This window comes from Ictalurus punctatus, chromosome 21 (assembly GCF_001660625.3).
Source record: "Ictalurus punctatus breed USDA103 chromosome 21, Coco_2.0, whole genome shotgun sequence".
NCBI lineage: Eukaryota > Metazoa > Chordata > Actinopteri > Siluriformes > Ictaluridae > Ictalurus > Ictalurus punctatus.
The window spans coordinates 11,517,501-11,536,652 of NC_030436.2; the positions used below are offsets into that span (position 1 = coordinate 11,517,501).

Here is a 19,152-nt window from a genome sequence, read left to right on the forward strand (position 1 = left end):
ACGCGTGAGAAATGCAGTAATTCGCGTTAATTTTCGTTAATAAATTGTCTGATCTTTCACACAAGCACACCAATCTTAATCCCACACATAACGTTTATAATACAGTAACACTCTCTAACACACTCAAATACACTGACACACACCAATTTGTTCTTTATAAATGGGGGTTTAATTAGCTCCTGACTTTAATAATGTGTTTAAAGGATATACGACTAAAGTGCTGATCAGAAAGACTAGAAGCAAGATTAGAAACCACTGATCTAACACACATCCTAACCTCAAGAAGCGTGAATTAATTCATGAGCTGTTTGTGAAACAGACGCGTTACCAAAAAAACTAAATCGTGCAAATCATATAGATTAAAAGCGTGGCATTAGACAACACTGATTTTATGCAATCGCTTTGTTTTCTTATTCCTATATTTTCTCCCTTTTCTTCCTTCTCTTTCACCCCTCCTCCCTCCCATTTCCACATTCAAGGTCTTCGTCAAAGGCACAGATCAATGACCACAGACAAACCGCCATAAAGTGGCCTAAGTCCGTCTCAAAGTCAAAACCGCAGCCATAAAGTACTTAAAATGCATGCAAACCACCAAATGACCAAAATGCCATAGACTGAGCAAAGCTAACAAAATACGGAATACTGAGCTGGAGGTAGGAAATTACAATCTTGTTCGCTGAGGCCTTAACGGTGGCGCAGAAAACGTGAAGAAAGCTAATAACGCACGAAAATACCGCGCTATCGTCCACAGTTTCCAACTTACACGACAACAAGGTGATTTCAGCAGAAATTCATAGGCATTCCAACACACTTAAGCCGCCGTGGAGTTATATTTTGTGCTAATGAAGTCGTAGTACACGAAGCCAAACCTCGTGACCTTCAATGTACACGTATACGCCCGTAGCTTTTCAGACAAACTTGCTCGAATCTTGACTTACAATCTTGAACAAACAAAAAAAAAAGAAAAACGGACAAGTATAGCTGGATATTTTTTTTTGATTCGCCATTTATAAAGAAATATGTTAGAAATTCTTGAGTGCGCACATTTCTGGGTAATATTACTCAGCCATGACTGCTGCAATGCAATTCTCTTTAAATAAAGATAAGTTTATAATTCAATCTTTTGTACATTAGGATAAATTGGATAAATCCGGAGACTCTTTCATAAACTTGTAGATCGACAACGCGCATTCTTTCTAAAATAATGTTAATGCTCACCTTACCACAATGTAGTCATAGAATTTTAATACGAAATGATTTCCACCGTACCAATAAACGAAAAAAGAATGAAATATTTAAGGCGTTTAAGGAAACATTGGTGTGTGATTTGGCCGCGGGGTTGGGGACATATTTTCCAGGTTTTTCTCAACGCTAATTAAATTTGCATGTGCGGTTTGAGACAAGCAAACGTTTGGAATATGAATAGACTTTTAATAGTGATGTGGGTGTACAGATAAATGTCTAACTGCATATTCCAATTATTGGGCGTGTATTTAAAGAAGTAGCAAATTCAATGTTTTCATAAGATTCACAAGCTGAGTTCACTGACTGGCAAAGAGCAGGTCACTTAGTATTTATAATAAAACTGCAATAATGCATTTCTCAAAAATGCTGGCAGCAAGCCAGTATAACACACACACACACACACACACACACACACACACACACACACACACACACACACACACACACACACGCACACACACAACAGTAGACCTATGTCATATCAGTGTGGGATGAAGAATGCACGAGTAAACCGGCTTACATTAAAACACACCGACACTGAGGTGCATCTGTCATCACAGCACGCTGAGAAACGCTGTGATTTACACAAAGCCGTTTGCCTTTTTGTCTTTTTTCCCGTCTTCAGTCCTAAGAGAGGCTAAGACAAAGATAAAGATGAAATATACTTTATGGTGCTCATAGGAAGGTTGTCCTGGGCTCAGCATTGCTGCGCGCCTGTTGAAGTCATATCACAAACGACAAAAACACTCTTCAAAATGTCAAAGGAATAAATAATATAATCTCACACAAATCTAATGTATACAAAATAATGTTGCGTAAACAATATCACGTCAAATATGAAGCAATTTATCATGCATTGAACATGTATAACACACACACGCACACACACACACACACACACACACACACACACACACACACACACAGAGGTCTACATCGAAAAATTAATGACCTACATGAGTTCCACAGTCGTCCATCGTGACTATAATAATAATAATAATAATAATAATAATAATAATAATAATAATAATAATAATAATAATAATAGTAGTAGTAGTAGTAGTAGTAGTAGTAGTAGTAGTAATTGTTAACATTAGCTTGTTAGCATTAATAGTAACCATAAATATTAACATGTAGCTTATCTTAGAATTCAACATCATTAAAGATTATCTCCTGTTATTAGAAAATAGTAGGCTCTCTTGTTATTTATTTCTGGGGAAAAAAAGAAAGAAAAAAAAAGAAAACAAAACAAAAGCCCGCACTTCATCTCAAAACTCTACAAAATGTAAACTCCTGAGTCAGGATATTATAGATTTTCACTGCACATGTATTATTATTTTATTGCATCCTCTTTGCAGTCTTGTAAAAACATTGAGCACTGTGCCCAGTTTACATAAAATTAGCAATAAGGACATGATGTTATCTTTTCTTTTCGCCTGCCAGTGCCTCATAAAATGATTTGTTTGAAAAGGACACATCATCTCCTGAAATGTTGGTTATTTAAACCTTCTTAACGTTTAGTTTTGATTACAAACGTAATAGAAAATAACAAACGTCAACGTTAGTAAAGGTAAGTGTTGGGTTTTTATAGGACAACCAAGAAAATTTAAATCAACGAAACGACAACAAAGACACTGGAAAGAGATTTTAATAGACAGGAACCGCACTTTTACACTGGTAGACTGTCATTTATATCGTTTTAACAAAGAAGGTGTCGCTGAACAAATATACGAACAGCAGGGTCGTCACATTAAGCAAGAGGAGAACACATTATATTTCATCACAGTTTTCTTTACAAACTTTTTGGGACAAAATAGAGGACAAAGAGCAGCAGAACCATTTAAATAAGCTACTAATGCATGCAAATACTGCGCTATAGTACAAGCGTTTCTCGCGCCTTCTACACCATACTGCCATACATAATAGTATTATAAGGCGCTCAGATTCTGGTATTTATTTTTAACTCAGGTAGAACCTTATAATGCTCAAATCAAATCTACAACACGGTCTCACGATTAATGATTAGGTATTCCAACCAGCGAGATTTTGTAGAGATGAAGTCGCAAACACCAGCTTACTCTCTCAGAAAAAAAGGTTCTTTAAGGGGTTCTTGTATAGATAAGGATTCTGTAGGTTCCTGAAAAGGTTCCTGTTTGAAACCCTAATAGGGAAAAACTGTTTATAGGTTCACCCAGAGGGCTAACCAAAGAACTTTGAACCTTGAAGAGTTTTATACCTGACTTTTTTTCCCCTAAGAGTGTGCTTATTCATAGCTTTTCAGATTGTTTTCAGCTGGCTTAAATTCTTACGAATTTACGATCGTGGAAAAAAAAGTTGGAAATAAATAACGAAATGCATAGACACAGCAGATTTCAGTTTGCCAGTGATGAGCAACGACTGACTGCAAATGCATAGACATATTTAGCAAATTTATGAGCGTGCATTTCTCTGGCTCTTATTGCTCAGCCATGACTGCTGCATTGCAATACTCTTCCAAATCAAACAGTGAATCTCCAGGCTCATGATTTAACTGCGCTGAGTAGAATTTGTTTAATGCACAAAACGATAGCTTAAAAACAACCCAGAGACCATTTCATAACCTTATATACTGGAATAGAGACCGCTTCATTTTGTAAATTAAGACAGTAAAGGAATGTTTTGTCAACGAAATATATATTAATTAATTTGCTATGTTGAGTATAACCTAAAACTCCTAAAGGAAGATACAGGTCTTGTTTAAATACTTGTGTGAATAATACATGCCGTGTAATAATAAGTTTGTATTTTCGCAGTAAACAATTCCTGTTGATAAATATTTTAATAAAATAATAATTTGAAAACAGTAAATAGTAAATATAAAGTATATATAAATATAATAATAATAATAATAATAATAATAATAATAATAATAATAATAATAATAATAATAATAATAATAGAAGAAGAAGAAGAAGAAAAGTAATTGGAATAATAAAGGACAAATTCGACTCCCAACGCAACTTGTCAAAATTGGCAGCAGGGGAAAAAAGATATGAATATGGATAGGTTTATTTGATTATACTTTATCTATACTTTGGGTCAGAGTAAATGTTTGGATTTTCGAATATAAACACACACACACACACACACACACACACACACACACACACACACACACACACACACACACACACACACACCCCACATGACATTGTCAGGTGTGCTAATGCTAAGGTTGCAGAAAAAAATACTATCCAAATATTAATATTGATTCATGAACGTACCGTCTGGTGTTTGTTCACTTTAATTATTCCTAATGAACTTTCCTTTTAGACATATCATAAAATCTGACGCCTAAAATAAAATAAAATAAAATAAAATAAAATAAAATAAAAATAAAATAAAATAACCCAACAAATCAATATTTCATGTCGGTACTATACTCTGTCAGTACGAGGTATGCCTTTAACAGAAAATTAACATAAATTAACATACAGAGGTCTTGATAAAACGGTGTAAGAGATTCTTCTACACTGATGGAGGAAAATTTAATGAATATAATGTTTCACGTTGACTATAAACGCTTTTAATGAATTAATAAAGACACGATTAAGAAACCCTAATGAATAGGTTGAATTATTTGTATATTTAAGGGTTCTTGGGGTCCATTGCACTCATTTGTAGAGTTCTACATAGGGCAACTCCATAGAAACAAAGAACTAGAATCACTAAGAGTTATAGATTTACAATTATTTTGAATGAATTTGTAATTTTTATTGCTGTGGCATGCTATAGGCTACCAATACTTTTCAGTTATTTAAAAAAAAAAAAAAACAACATAAGAGAGCTCATATTTTGTTTAACTAGCCGCTTATACGTTCCACAAGGTGTTCAATATTCTACGTTGAACATGCTCAAATGCTAAATACTTTTTGCTTGTAGACTAAATTACATAGACTCATGTTTCAAGTAAGGTGTGCTAATAAGCTTGTTGGCAAAAATAAGTATTATTTAAGTATGGAAAAATGAATTATGCTCGTATATAAATAATGCTCGTGCCCTGCAGAGTTAAGGCAGTAGAGAAAGAGATGAGGTAACAGATGAACATCCTGTATGAAAATTATGCAGTAGAAAAGAATGGAAACACTCTTAAGTGTTCAAGACTGTACAAAGTAACACTACGCATATTTGTAGTTTGTGTATTAAATGTGATGTGTTATACAAATGTCAGCTCATTTGAATATTTCTTTTATGTTGTAAGTAAAGATTTCGGTGTTGAATTTTTTTTAGAAGCGACCTCGTAGGAGGAACTTCAACAACCGTGTTATTCTAGATTATCCGATTTGATTGGTTTGTTTGCTTGTTTGAATTGATACACTTGGGAAAATCTTTAAATGGTTATATTTGGAATCTGATAGGGAAAAAACCCTCAGTTGTAGCGTTCTACCTGGAAGGGTTCTACAAAAGGGACACTTTGAGGGTTCTAGATGCCTTCGAGTGAGACGTCCATTACATCTGTTGATCAAATCTATATGTATTCCAGTCTTCTTCTAGTCTAACATTGTAGGTGTTTTAGAGGCTAACTCTTACAGTGCTCACTTGCGCAATTCAACACTAGAGGAGTTAATTCAACACTGATAGACTTTGCGAGTTAAGAGCGCTTTAGTTTTTAATCCAGCACTCGGGATTTCGCTGTGTATCTGCGTCCTGACGCGTAAAAGTTATAACAATTCTACAGCGTTAACACCTACATAACTGAATTAACTTTTCACAGTACTTTATTAACACCTTCAGTGTTTCTATAAACCCACATGAGCAGAAACGAACACCACTGATGTCAGTTCTACATTGAAAGAGTTGTTTAAACGGTGGATTTTTGTTTGTTTGTTTGCTTGTTTGTTTTTGCTGTTATTTCATTCACTGCTATTCTTTCCCTAAAAGAAAGACAGAGCCTGTTCTCGCAACATCAGTCTTTTCTTCTTCATTCGTCGGTTCTGAAACCAGATCTTCACTTGTTGGTCGGATAAATTGAGTCGGTCGGAAAGCTCCTTCCTCCGCTGTCGCGTTATGAATTCGTTGAGCATGAACTCGCCCTCGAGCTCGGCCAGCTGCAGTTTGGAATAGGGCTTCCGCTTCTTCCGGTTCCGCGCGTGCGCCGGGTACCACGGAGCACCTGAGAACAGGTGAGGGGGGAAAAGAAAAAGCAAGCTGAGAAATCAAACGATGCTTTCTATAATAGTTCTGTTTTAATTACTGAGACTCAGGATCATCATATGGGGAGACTGAGACGTTTAATTATGTGGGACTAAAATAAGTTTGTATAAACTAAAGTCGCCTCTGGGTTTAATAATCTTGCATTACAGAAGGCTGCTGCATCTAGTGAATCCACTATGCATATGAGCAAATACAAAATATGTAGTTGCTCATATACCTACTTTTTTCATAAAATAGATTGCATTTTAATAGTGCTGATATTTTAGCTGGACACTACTAAAATATTAGCTGCCATTTCAAAGGTATGTGTTAGGAGAATTATATTGTCTGCTTCTTTAACATTGACTTTCAATATACAATAACAGAGATATGAAGCATTGTGCATTTACAAAATACAAAAACAAAAACACGTGATATTTAATTTTTTTGACAAGCTAATCTGTACAGTGGGGTCTTATTTTTTAAGACACTCGGTTATAAATCTATTGGCTGAAACACAATAGTGGTATATTAGCATGACCACGAATTGCTCTTGGGTTTGTATGTGTGTAGGTGGGTGGGGTTCGGCGGGGCGTTGGATATTTGGGTCTCAATACAAGTTAGCTGAAATATTTTCTACCATGTACATAGTCACTAGCAATATGTGTTACCCTTAAGAGAGAAAACAATAACTTTTCTGATACTTTTAGTCTTGGAACCACGGCGAAAAAAGGACAATATTCCGGAAGATTTCCATGAACAAAACCTTAATGTTTACCTGTCTCCGTTTTTTTCACCTCACTATATTTTGTATCTTGTTTTACTGTCCAATAATCGTTTAGGGTTGTATAAAAGCTAAGTGTACTGGGGAAATGTTTTTCTAATGCCTCCCCTAGTGGTAGTTTGGTCTATCCCAGTGCCACGTTTTTTGTGTTTTCGTCCCTTTTTTCATTGCACTTTTATTCTGTCCCAGCATGGTGCAGATTTAATAGAGAAACAGCAGTGCAAAGAAACAGCTAAGCTATTGTTGCAGGCCTTCATTAAGATAAATGTGTGCGTTTGTACTATTGTAAAAATCACGGAGATCTGTTAGATTTGCACCGCCCATATTAGTGACGCTAAGACCAGCTGTAAGTGCACACATTTATAATAATAAACGTTAACTTCCTCACCTCCAGCTTGGTTTGTGCTGCATGCATGAGGTCCTAAGGAATGAGCGATGTTGCACGACACTTTTTCCGTTTCGTGGTGCGATGACCCCGACTCCGACTGCATGGAGTGACAGGATGGAGGATTCTGGCTCACTTGCTCTGTAACGTATCCGTAGCCCATCATGCTAGCATCTGCCAGTCCGTGGTCTCTCACTACGGGCACAGAGGAGTCGTCTCTCGTCCTGTCATCTCGTTTAACGTTGGCACAGTTCTCCCGGATGTTACCTCCTCCACCTCCACTTCCACTGTAAAAGCATTTGGTCTCTTCTTGCCGCGCAATCTCGCACGCTCGGTTAAGCGTGGGGTTCAGGGACACCGGGTTGCCAAAAAACGGCTGCATGTATCCGTTGCACGGCTCCGGTTGAGTCCAAACATTGTCCCGTCTCGCGTAAGGGAGGGAAGGAAGAGCCGCAGATGACCGGAAGTTGTGGAGGTAAAACGCGTCTCCGGTGTGAATGTTCACCAAAGGTCCCACAAACCCGCTATTGAGGAGGTTATGCTCGCCCATTTCGCCGGGCCTGAGCGCGAGATTCTAGTTTATAGCCGAATATCTGACATTTAACGTCGTTAAAACGAGCGGCGCGTGCCATTGGCCAAGATACGCAGTCACGTGACGCCAATGTACTCTCCTTTGCCACCCAACGGAATCCGTTTTCTTGAATAAAGAAAGATGTTGACTAACGGAATTTACATGTTAAATTAAAGCGCGTGCTGAGCAACTTCAAAAACTATGAGCAGATTATTATTAAGATAGATAGATAGATAGATAGATAGATAGATAGATAGATAGATAGATAGATAGATACATACATACATACATACAAATACATACATATATACATACATCATTATAGGTATACTTATATTCTGTATAAAGGTAAAAGGCTCCACTGTCAATTAAAAGGTTTTGCTGGACAGGTGTTCACTACAAAACTACAGCATTTATACTTTTGTTTGGAAGACATAACCGCCATTTTAATATCTTTATAGTGAAGGACTTGGTTTTAGATCAAACTCCAAATAAATTGAATGTCACATAAAGTGGAGCGGCCTCCATTTTACAGGCCAATATTAGGGAACAGACAGATGGCTAAAGCCACACACTCTTCTGAAACTTTACAATAACGGGGTCATCGACAGCTCTGTAAAATAAATGCACTAAGGCGGAGGTACATTTCAAGAGTGCGGCTTATATTTCTTTTCTTTTTTTTACATTAATCTTCAGTAGATATCCTATAAAACAGTAACAGTTGGTCGTATAAAGAATCCATACACTTCACTTAGTTTACAAGTGTGTGAATAAAACGCCAAGACATACATTTAATATATCTAATTAATTAAGGTGTACAACAATAAAGGATTTATATACATACACACAAAAAAGTATAAGTGTAGCTACACAATCCAGATGGTCAAATTCCAGAAACGTTATCATGGCGACATGGTGTTTCATTTGAATCAAGATATTAGACTCGCAGTGATCAACTTTACAGTCATATCATTATTAATTTCACTTTCCTTACTCATAAAATAAAGTAACTCATCTAACACGATTAATTATTATTGATCGTGCAATCAGCAGATTAGAAAAAGTGTAGTTTAAGGCCAAAAAAAGAGGCCTTGCTTTCTTTACTCTTAGCTTCGTCAGTTTATACTCGGGCCGGACTTTATCTCTTGAAAATAATGTATCCATAGCATTAAACACATAGAAAATAACATGCATTTATTGTAGTTTACATTGTGTATTAAATCCATTAGTATATAAAATTTTCATCACTATTACATCAGCGTATATTTTGATTTTTAGCGTTATTCTGTTGACACTAAACACTTAACCTCGTGCATGTGGATGAGATAACATGCAAAATGGATACTGTATATTTCCTGTTACGAGCTTGTTTTAAGATTGGAACGTGAATGCATAATTTTACTCCTAGAGCTGCTTATAGGTCTACAAATATACACAAAGAGTAATATTTTGTTGATCGTACACTACAAAAACTTTATTTCACTAATAAATTCGTTTATAGAATGGCATGGGATGATATTAGGATATATGAAGCGTTGTTATAGGCACTGTCATTGGGATAAGCAGCAATTAATAAGTCTCAGTTGAGCACATACGCAGTGTGTAATTAAAAACAGAATGAATTAACATCGGTCTGGACCAGTGGGCCTTCTTATTCCTGTGCTTAGATTCTCTTCTCTCTCTCTCTCTCTCTCTCTCTCTCTCTCTCTCTCTCTCTCTCTCTCTCTCTCTCTCTCTCTCTCTCTCTCTCTGAACGAGTCCTCAAAGCCATTTAAATACAAACAACTGAAAAAGTAAAAAAGCTGCCGCTGCTAAAGCACTTAAGCTACTTCACAACACAAACCGATAATACAGATAAAAAAGGAGATCTATTTGTGAATAATCGAACCTTATTGTGGCTTGAAATAAAATCGGCTTCAGAATGAGTTTTTATTGGGTTCATTTACGAGGAATATCTCACATTGAGACATAAAAATAAAGTTAAATAAAAGGAGAGTAGTGCATGCAGAAATAGTAAACGGATTAAATGAGTTAGCAAGCAACTTACTAGCACAGATATCTGGTGTATCAAACTTTCTCACATCTTCTCAACTCGTCCATGTGTCCGGGAAATCATTATATTTTTCCAAAAATATTCCGCAAATGATTCATCATTCATGAACATTCATGCCACAAGCGGTCCGTGCTTAAAACTGTTCTGAAACTCGTGTAATGTTTCCTCTCCTCAACTTTTGCGTTATTCCTCTTCCTTTCTTTCTTTGTTTCTTGTAGGAAGAAGAATCTTTTCTCCTTCTCGGCGCCGCGTCCAGTTCAAGGTCACTGTCTAGTGCACTGAAGACCAGACACCACAAAAGTGTCAACAAAAGGGTGTTTCCTTCCGCTGCTTTAAAAAGCGTTGTGAAGTTGTGAAGATTATATTTTTCATGCAAATCAATCAGAAATGGAAATGGTGCAAAATTCCTGATATTTAGACTTTAAATGTTAATTATTTATTTAATTAGGCTTTAACTGGTAAAGTCTTGTTTAACAAAAGACGGGTTTTTTATGCTATAGTAAACATGCAGATGTATTTTATTGTTTTTTTTTATACAACTATACAAAATATATAACACGCCCAACCTCGATGTTTACACCTTCATTTGAGACTTACTTTTTTGTTTGTTTGTTTTAACTTTGAAAAGGCATATATGTGTAGCCTATTATGCAATTTGACATAAGACGAAGGTTATGCTGAACGAAGAAAAATAAAATAAAATAAATAAAACTAAAAAGAAAAGGATATGTTTTAATATTGTGTTTTAAACTCCAATACGAACATTATTATGCTTTATTATACAAATATTACAATTAAATATGTAGCAGGATTTGGTTTTTCATCACATGACACAAGCCTACATAATTTAAGCGCTTTATTATTGTCTTCTTTTTGTGTGAAAGACAGTCAGGAGCAGAAAATAAAAAAAGTTTAACATTTTTGCAAACTACACATTTGTATCATCTTTTAAAAATATGTTAATATCAAAACCTTTTTTTTTTTAGGTTAAAAATTATTTAATAATATTTGATTCTCTTTCATTTTGACTTAAAGTCAGTCTCGTACCGAAGGCAAAACGGAAGCTTTATGAAACTGAAGCTGAAAATGAAACGAAACTGATTTTCCTACAACTTCACATATGCTTTATTTCAAATGTTACATCACAAATGTTATATAATATACTATGCTCTCAAAATATTTGCTATAAATTACAACAGTATTTTTTTTTTATAACGAACTAAACTTAGCAACGCTGTGTAATAGTGAGAAACACTGTCTACGTCACACTAAGAAAAACTTGAAATGCTGAACTCTACATAATATAGACATAAAAGCTTTACTTTTAGCCCCTCTTCATTCTGAGTGTCTCAAAGAACAGAAACATGTTCCTAAAACTGAGATATAAATCATTCCTGCATTCCTACGTCATCATATCATACACTGTAAAAAAAGAGAAGAAGATGTATTTATACTTTGAGTTATTATATCTTATCTTCTACTGGCAGGTGAGCTTATATAAATAAATAGATAACGTTCAGATAAGATAATAATCCCCCCCCCCCCCCCCCCCGCACACACACACACACACCTCCATGGTGCTATCTTGACTTGTTGTTTCATGAACGCAGAGTGCTAAATTCAATACAAAAACCTTTAAGAGTGTGCAGTTACCCACTTTAGCCACCAGAGGCTGTCGTGCACCATCTTATCGACTCGGACTCTCAAAACAGAAGGACTAATGAATATTCTTGCTGTGTGTGTGTGTGTGTGTGTGTGTGTGTGTGTGTGTGTGTGTGTGTGTGTGTGTGTGTGTGTGTGTATGATTGATCAGTTTCAAACGTGTAAATAAATTAATAATTTAAAATAATTTTTTTTTTATAAAAACATGTTTATTATTACACCGTACAAAATTACAGTATTCATGAAACTTGAATGCAAGCAGCTCATCAAAATGCCATAGCATCCGCTTTATCAAAGAGATAAACCTACAAATCAATTATCACATCTTTTCTATATATTTCTCTTAGACTTATATTAGCTGCGTTGATTAGATTAGATATCTTATTTGATCCGATTTAACATAAAAAACAAGAGGGAAAATCTAAAATGCAATTTCACGTTAGACGACGTTAAATGTCTTTAAATGCACAAGAATATAAAATATGTGGCTTTATCAGAAATCCTTACATAAAACATGAGCTTATTACAGTGCTCGAGCCTGAGAGCTACAAGAAGACATTTCATCCATTATTAATAACGCAAATTCGTCCTTATGTGCGCGTGACTAAAATGTAAACAACACATTGTTGAAAACTGAATCCTCCATTTTCTTCTTCTTCTTTAAAAAAATCGTCCTTAGAAGTCACAACTAACACTAACAGTGCTGCAGGTTCTCTACAGATATTTAAATACAGATTTTTTTGTTTGTTTTATTCATTACATATTTCTAACATTTATAATATGATTTAATTCTACATTGAATATGATCATATGAGTATGTAAGCGGAAGGAAATTAAATATTATAATGAAAATTAAACTGTTAATCAAACGCGATTTGCTCACCAGAATCATAATATACTCTATACAAATCTAGAACATATATATAGAATATACAAATCTAGAACATATTTTCTTTTCAGCCATGTTCAAGTAATCTTAACATAATCATGTTTTATGTAAACCAGATCCCAAAGTGCCATTATGACACGGAGGTTTGTGTGTTTTATGTATTTAAGTGCTACCAGACTGTGACTTAGTGAATGTCTGCTGATCAAATATTTTCTAATGTCATCATTTAACATGTGTAATATTTACTGTTTCAATTCAGTTCAACTGAATTTCTTTTTAAAACAAACACACACAGACACACACACATTCACGCGCACACACACACACACACACACACACACACACACACACACACACACACACACACACACACACACAAGCTTATCCCAGTGAATTACCTCCATAGTGAAATCCATTTTGAATGAATTCCCTTTAAAATAAATTAGCAGTAGCATTTACTCTGAATGTAACGCTGTTCACAGGCCGCTCAGTAACGCAGCACTCTCTTACAGTCCATTAAAGTAAATAAATATGCAGAGACCATGTATAGAAATCAGTCCAAATCTGAATTAAAGATACATGTCGTGCGTAATAATGAATCTCAGACACACTTACCTGTTTTGGGGTATAATCTAAACGTCCTGCACATCACACACTTCCAAACTCCAGTTTCCAAACCCCTACTGCTTCTCAAAAAGCCATGTGCTAAAGAAAACTCGCTGTGTGGTTCAAATCCTGTGTCCATGTTGGCACTTCCATTATTTGTCTTTTTCGTCGGACATTAAATCTCGAAATGGAGGGGAAAAGAGAAACTTCACAGCTCCAACTTGTCCAAGTCAGTGTGGCTTTCAGGCTGTGCGTGTATTTACCTGTTATCCGCCATCAAAATACCACACGATATGACCTGAGGTCGTGTAAAAACACTGGTTTACACGATGCGTTTGCTACTAATAAAAGAATGACAAATAGGGGAAAAAGCAGAGCTTTAACTAAGTTTTTTTCAGTTTTAGTTTCTGTTCTGTAAGACATTCAGCAGGAAGAGAGGCTAATAAAAGGAAAGCGCGGGAAACTGAGATGTTGGGCTGCGATTAAAGTGTAATATAAAATGTATTATATATAAATAAATAATCAGCGTGAATGTGGACCTTGTAACGTGCTCCTATTGGACTGGATTTAAATATTTGTCAGTAGAAATGGCTCTTTTGTACCGAGAGGAAACCCACACTTCCTCTGTTTGCTGTGTGTGTGTGTGTGTGTGTGTGTGTGTGTGTGTGTGTGTGTGTGTGTGCGTGTCAAGGTCAAAGACTGCAAAATCATGGTCAAGGGTATCCAAAACAGTGGCAGAAATACACAATAGATGGCGAGTCTGAGGTTAAGGCAGGTTTTATAACCTGCTAATAGCAAAGTGGTCACTTTAATGACGTCACACCATCAACTTTAGTCTAATATACAAACATGAAATGGTGATTGTGTTAAATATTGGAATAAAGGCATTACGTTATTCAGTACGCTATATTTTGTAGTCTAAACACGTACTCATTTTCGTTGTGTGTGTGTGATCCGTTCTACAACTTAAAAAAAAGCTTTGTAAACACTGCACGGTGCTAAAATGTACTAATAACTGTCAGTTATCATGAGGGAATGAATTCGAATCTCCAGTGAATAAAGACTGAATGAAAGTGGACTTAAAAGATTATGATTACAGCAGTGAGTTAGGACTAAATCATTAGTGTCACGTGGTGGAAGATTTCCTGGAATTCCTTTTATATATATATATATATATATATATATATATATATATATATATATATATATATATATATATATATATATATATATATATATATATATAAAGGGATTTGATTTGATTTTGATCTTGTGTGAGATCCTTATCCATGAATGACAGATCCTAAAATATAATCTGTAATCTACACTCCTACAACACTTCTACTCTTAAGGGTTCTTCGGTTATTGCACTGGAGAATTTAAATATTCTGTAGAGTGTTAGAGTGTTAATGAAGACTAGAAATAAAAATACACTTTTTTATTTAATGAACCATTAAAGAACACGAAGAGCACTGAGACTTTTCCGGAGACTGTAATTTCATCATTTACTGTACATTTCTGTTTAAGTGTTGTGCATATAAAGTGTATTCTTCTGTGCTATTATTATTATTATTATTATTATTATTATTATTATTATTATTATTATTATTATTATTATGTTGTTGTTGTTGTTGTTGGTGGTGGTGGTGGTGGTGGTGGTTGTGTAGCCTTAAAAAAACTGAAATAGTGCAGCTGAGTACATCGAAATGAAGGAAACAAACTGATAGACCAACAGCAGTGTCAGATTATTCAGAAAATTACATTTATATAAACACACCCTCATGAACAGGAACCTTTTTTGATCGGATAAGTGTATGTATAATGAATACTTTCCTACACAGAGAGTTACACAGAATGTGTTTTGCTCCACTGTTATGTCTTATTATTGTTAGTGTGTAATATTTATTTCAGCTCATGTGTTCTGAATAAATGAGAATATGTGCAACATTTAGACTATAAACTTTATAAAATTACATATGAAGACGTCCACACACACACACACACACACACACACACACACACACACACACACACACACACAAAGACACGCTACATAACCAAATAGAAATTATGCATTAATAAGCAATACTCTTTAATATCCACAAGGCATTAACAAAACATTCCAGTTTCATGACAGAGAAACATCTTTCAAATGAGAAAATAAACGAGATTGACATAAAATACACGATAAAATAATATCAATTTACACCTCATGTCGCACGAGAGAGTCTTATATATAATTAAATAATAGTTATGCATGGCACTGTACAATATCACAGACGCAGCCTTGCAGACCTGCACATTTCCGGTCCAACACGAGACACTGAGCTTTTTTCTAAAAAAAAAAACCTTGAGTTTTCTGAATATTATAGGGTTGTTTTTTTTTTCAACCACTTCTCACTTCAAACTTGGTTTCATAGGAATGAATTAAAGCAGCGCGCGCTGACTTCGTCCCCAAAACCCCCTGATTTTCACCAGAACCTTCACACACGAGTGAGAAGTTTTAGGAAACAAGTAACAAGAAAACCCCAGTTTGATTTTCCTTTATACAAATAAAACCACTGATACTTTTAAAAATTGTCTTTTGCATTGAGGCCATGGGGAAATGTTTACCAGACCTTATCTGATAAATGATAAAAGAGCGTGAATTAATTATTTTATTTTATTTTAATTTATTTATTTGTTTGTTTGCCTGCTTTCTTTGTGTTTTTGTTTGTTTGTTTGTTTGTTTGTTTGTTTGTTTTTGGAAGGAAACTGGTTCCATTAGTTTGCAACTACTCGAATATGAATTACTGATTATGGGGGTTTGTCGGTTTGAAGTTGCACAATGCTAATTTCCAGGTGGCTGGGATAATCACAATTTACCAAAATTAACTATGTCATGAATACATTAATAGATGATATCAATAAGGGGTTATTAATCTGCATGTTTAAAATGTTTATTTTTGTTTTCTGTTTTATTTTTACAGATTGGCCTCTCCTCAGGTAGCGTGCATGTGGGCACTTGACTTTGACTTGCAGACGGTTTTCTTTTCCTTTACACGTCGGTTCTGAAACCAGATGGTAACTTGTCTCTCTGAGAGGTTAGTCATGGTGGAGATCCGTCGTCTTTTATCTTTGGTGATGAACTTGTTGGCCGCGTACTCCTTCTCGAGCTCTTTTAGCTGGATCTTGGTGTAAGGCACGCGCTTCTTGCGGCCTCGGCGGTAGCTGCTGACTTCAGGTTGCAGTGGCACAACTTCTGCAGAAGAAAAAATATAAATAAACCGCGTGTAAGAGGTAAAACAACACACCAGGATTGATAGCTTGAAGGTAACCGAGCTCTAATTTTGCTGCCAAAGTCAACATTAAACTCCATGTTAGGGCGGAAACCATCATCATACTGCTGAGTTTGGATCACAGGAGCTAAGGGAAATAGTGAGTACTAATATAACTCAGTGTGGTGTAAATAAAAATAAATAAATAAATAACAGGCGCTGTTTTACGGTGTCATCTTAATAGACGGTATTACAGAAGACAATAGAGAGACAAACTGTAGCCTATTAATCGTCCAATGACCGCAGGGAATCTGCCACCTGGAAAACATCCAGATTTTTTGGATTTAACGGAAGAAGTAGGACCGACTATCACCTCTCTCTCTCTCTCTCTCTCTCTCTCTCTCTCTCTCTCTCTCTCTCTCTCTCTCTCTCTCTCTCTCTCTTTCTCTGTCTGTGTGTACGTATGTATGTATGTGTTCATGTATGTGCGAGCGATCACTTTGAATAAATATGCTGTAGGAGCTGAACAGGATTAAAGCGAAATCACAGACAGCAGAAAAATAAACTCTGGAGCGGTTTTAAACAGTGTGTACTACAGGGTAACCTGCTTACACACACAGGCCTATACACACAGGGCTACAGACCCATGGCTACTGCGCTCTCGCTTCCACAACAAAAAATACCACAACAATATTATCAATATTAACACATTCCCTCAAACAGCATTTACAGTTAAACGTGTGAAATAACATTCCGACAAAAATTTATGTGATGCTACCGATAAACCAACAAACGCATAAGTAAATAAATAAATGGATAGATAAATTAATAAATTAGTACATCTCGGAATGCTGAGTATTAGCTCATTATAACGCCGCTTCATAAACTTGTAACACACACACACACACACACACACACACACACACACACACACACACACACACAGACACACACACACACACACACACACACAGACGCTTTACATTTTGACGCGTTGCGTGTGATTCGTCGACATTCTTGAGACTCATGTCCGAAAAAGATGCAACAGAGTTGTAAATAAACTTTTTTCCAATGCAGCTATAACATTTATAGAGCTGAATTAACTTTAGCAGTGTTTAATGAGCACGAGAACATGTTTTCTAAATTTTATTCGTCTTTTTGTGTGAATGTATTGCAGTAAATATAAATATACACTACATACTGTATACACACAACCTTGAGTATTAACTGATTAAATAGAAAAACGGACATTTTGTGTGAATCCGTATAGGTCAGGGGAGTTTATTTGTTTATTTTATTAATTGGTGCTAGCATGGCATAGAACCTGGGAAAGGTGACTTCCAGAGGTGGCTCTGCTGACTCTGCTCTTTGGAAAAACACACTTGTCCATCCCATCCGTTGCTCAATGCCCAGTGATTATATCCATCCACAGGGATTAAGCTCTCGTGCCGCACTTCTGGATGAGCACCGATTCCCGGCATCACCGCCATATCCAGATATCCCGGGACGGTTTGGTAAGAGCCGGCAAAACCCGGGTAAAAAGCCAGTTCTTTAGCTCGGTTGGAGAGCTCTTCCCCGTGCTCGGGGTATTTCTCAGCGGGGTGATAAGAGCACGGCTTCTGCACATTAACACCGTGAGAATGACTCAAACGGCATTCGTAGTAGGAATAAGGGTAATTATAACCCAGAGATGCCCCGGAGGAGGGTGTCTGAGGCCCTGGACATTGCCTTCCGCCTTCAGGAGAGGAGATATCGGGGTAAATCGAGCCCTGGTGGGGCATAATAGTCCCAGAGTGTCGCCCTAGTCCGGGGTGAGAGATCAGCTCCCTGCAATGAGAGGCAGGACAGTTCCCGCTCAGTCCCTCCATGACTTGTCTATTTTCATTCGTGATTATTATTCTTTTTTGTTTGTTTTTGTTCTTCTTCCTTTTTTGGCAAATAAATAAATAAATAAAGGTCAAGTATCCACAACAATCGAAGTCATGTCATGAGCTATCGATGCTTTAAAAACAAAGTCGACTAGTGCTCCGAAAGAGGGACACTTCACCTCTCACTTCCAAGCTCATTTTCTTCCCTTCTTCTTCTTTCTCTATGCGCATGCGCGTTCGCCCAATCCTCAATTCGTGCGGCTCGTAATTAAAGACCGGCTCGAGTTTTTTTTGCTGACACTAACAAGAAGAAGAAGAGAAAGAGAAGTCGAAGGAAAAAGACATCTCATCCCTTTAAGTGGGAGCTTATACATAACGTTTTGTAGGATCATTTTAAATCTGAGCTTCTCATTGGCTGAGAAAAGAAAAGCCTTAAACTATAGCCTTAAAGGGGAGGACACCTCATTTACACGAGGAAGTGTGCAAGTCAGTGAAGGCGCAAAATCTTTTTCATAAAAATAATATTTGACCTCAATGCGGCTTCGATATCAGCAATATTATTTCATGAAAAAAGGTAAAGCTAATTTGTGCAAAAACTTTACTAATTTACATCTAAATCATAATATTTTTGTTTGTTTGAATCCGAATAAATAAATTCAG

General features: G+C 36.1%; 2 protein-coding genes across 2 annotated transcripts; both read right to left on the minus strand.

Moving 5' to 3' along the window:
• Positions 1 to 4,605: 4,605 nt before the first annotated feature.
• On the minus strand, positions 4,606 to 8,158 carry hoxc12b (homeobox C12b). The gene is made up of 2 exons (XM_017496666.3): positions 7,590 to 8,158; positions 4,606 to 6,397 (listed from the first exon to the last, which is right to left on the minus strand). The coding sequence occupies exons 1-2, from the start codon at positions 8,134 to 8,136 to the stop codon at positions 6,159 to 6,161; spliced, it is 786 nt and encodes a 261-aa protein (XP_017352155.1). The 5' UTR covers positions 8,137 to 8,158; the 3' UTR covers positions 4,606 to 6,158.
• A 7,036-nt stretch (positions 8,159 to 15,194) lies between these two features.
• On the minus strand, positions 15,195 to 18,807 carry LOC108281070 (homeobox protein Hox-C13a). The gene is made up of 2 exons (XM_017496616.3): positions 17,949 to 18,807; positions 15,195 to 16,608 (listed from the first exon to the last, which is right to left on the minus strand). The coding sequence occupies exons 1-2, from the start codon at positions 18,490 to 18,492 to the stop codon at positions 16,349 to 16,351; spliced, it is 804 nt and encodes a 267-aa protein (XP_017352105.1). The 5' UTR covers positions 18,493 to 18,807; the 3' UTR covers positions 15,195 to 16,348.
• Between the last annotated feature and the right edge of the window lie 345 nt (positions 18,808 to 19,152).

Excerpts from the sequence above, each read along its gene's own strand:
- hoxc12b (XM_017496666.3), bottom strand. The coding sequence starts at position 8,136 with ATGGGCGAGCATAACCTCCTCAATAGCGGGTTTGTGGGACCTTTGGTG. Across the intron at positions 6,398-7,589 it reads CAGCACAAACCAAGCTGGAG|GTGCTCCGTGGTACCCGGCG; the intron begins GTGAGGAAGTTA and ends ACCTGTTCTCAG.
- LOC108281070 (XM_017496616.3), bottom strand. The coding sequence starts at position 18,492 with ATGGAGGGACTGAGCGGGAACTGTCCTGCCTCTCATTGCAGGGAGCTG. Across the intron at positions 16,609-17,948 it reads CTGGAAGTCACCTTTCCCAG|AAGTTGTGCCACTGCAACCT; the intron begins GTTCTATGCCAT and ends TTTCTTCTGCAG.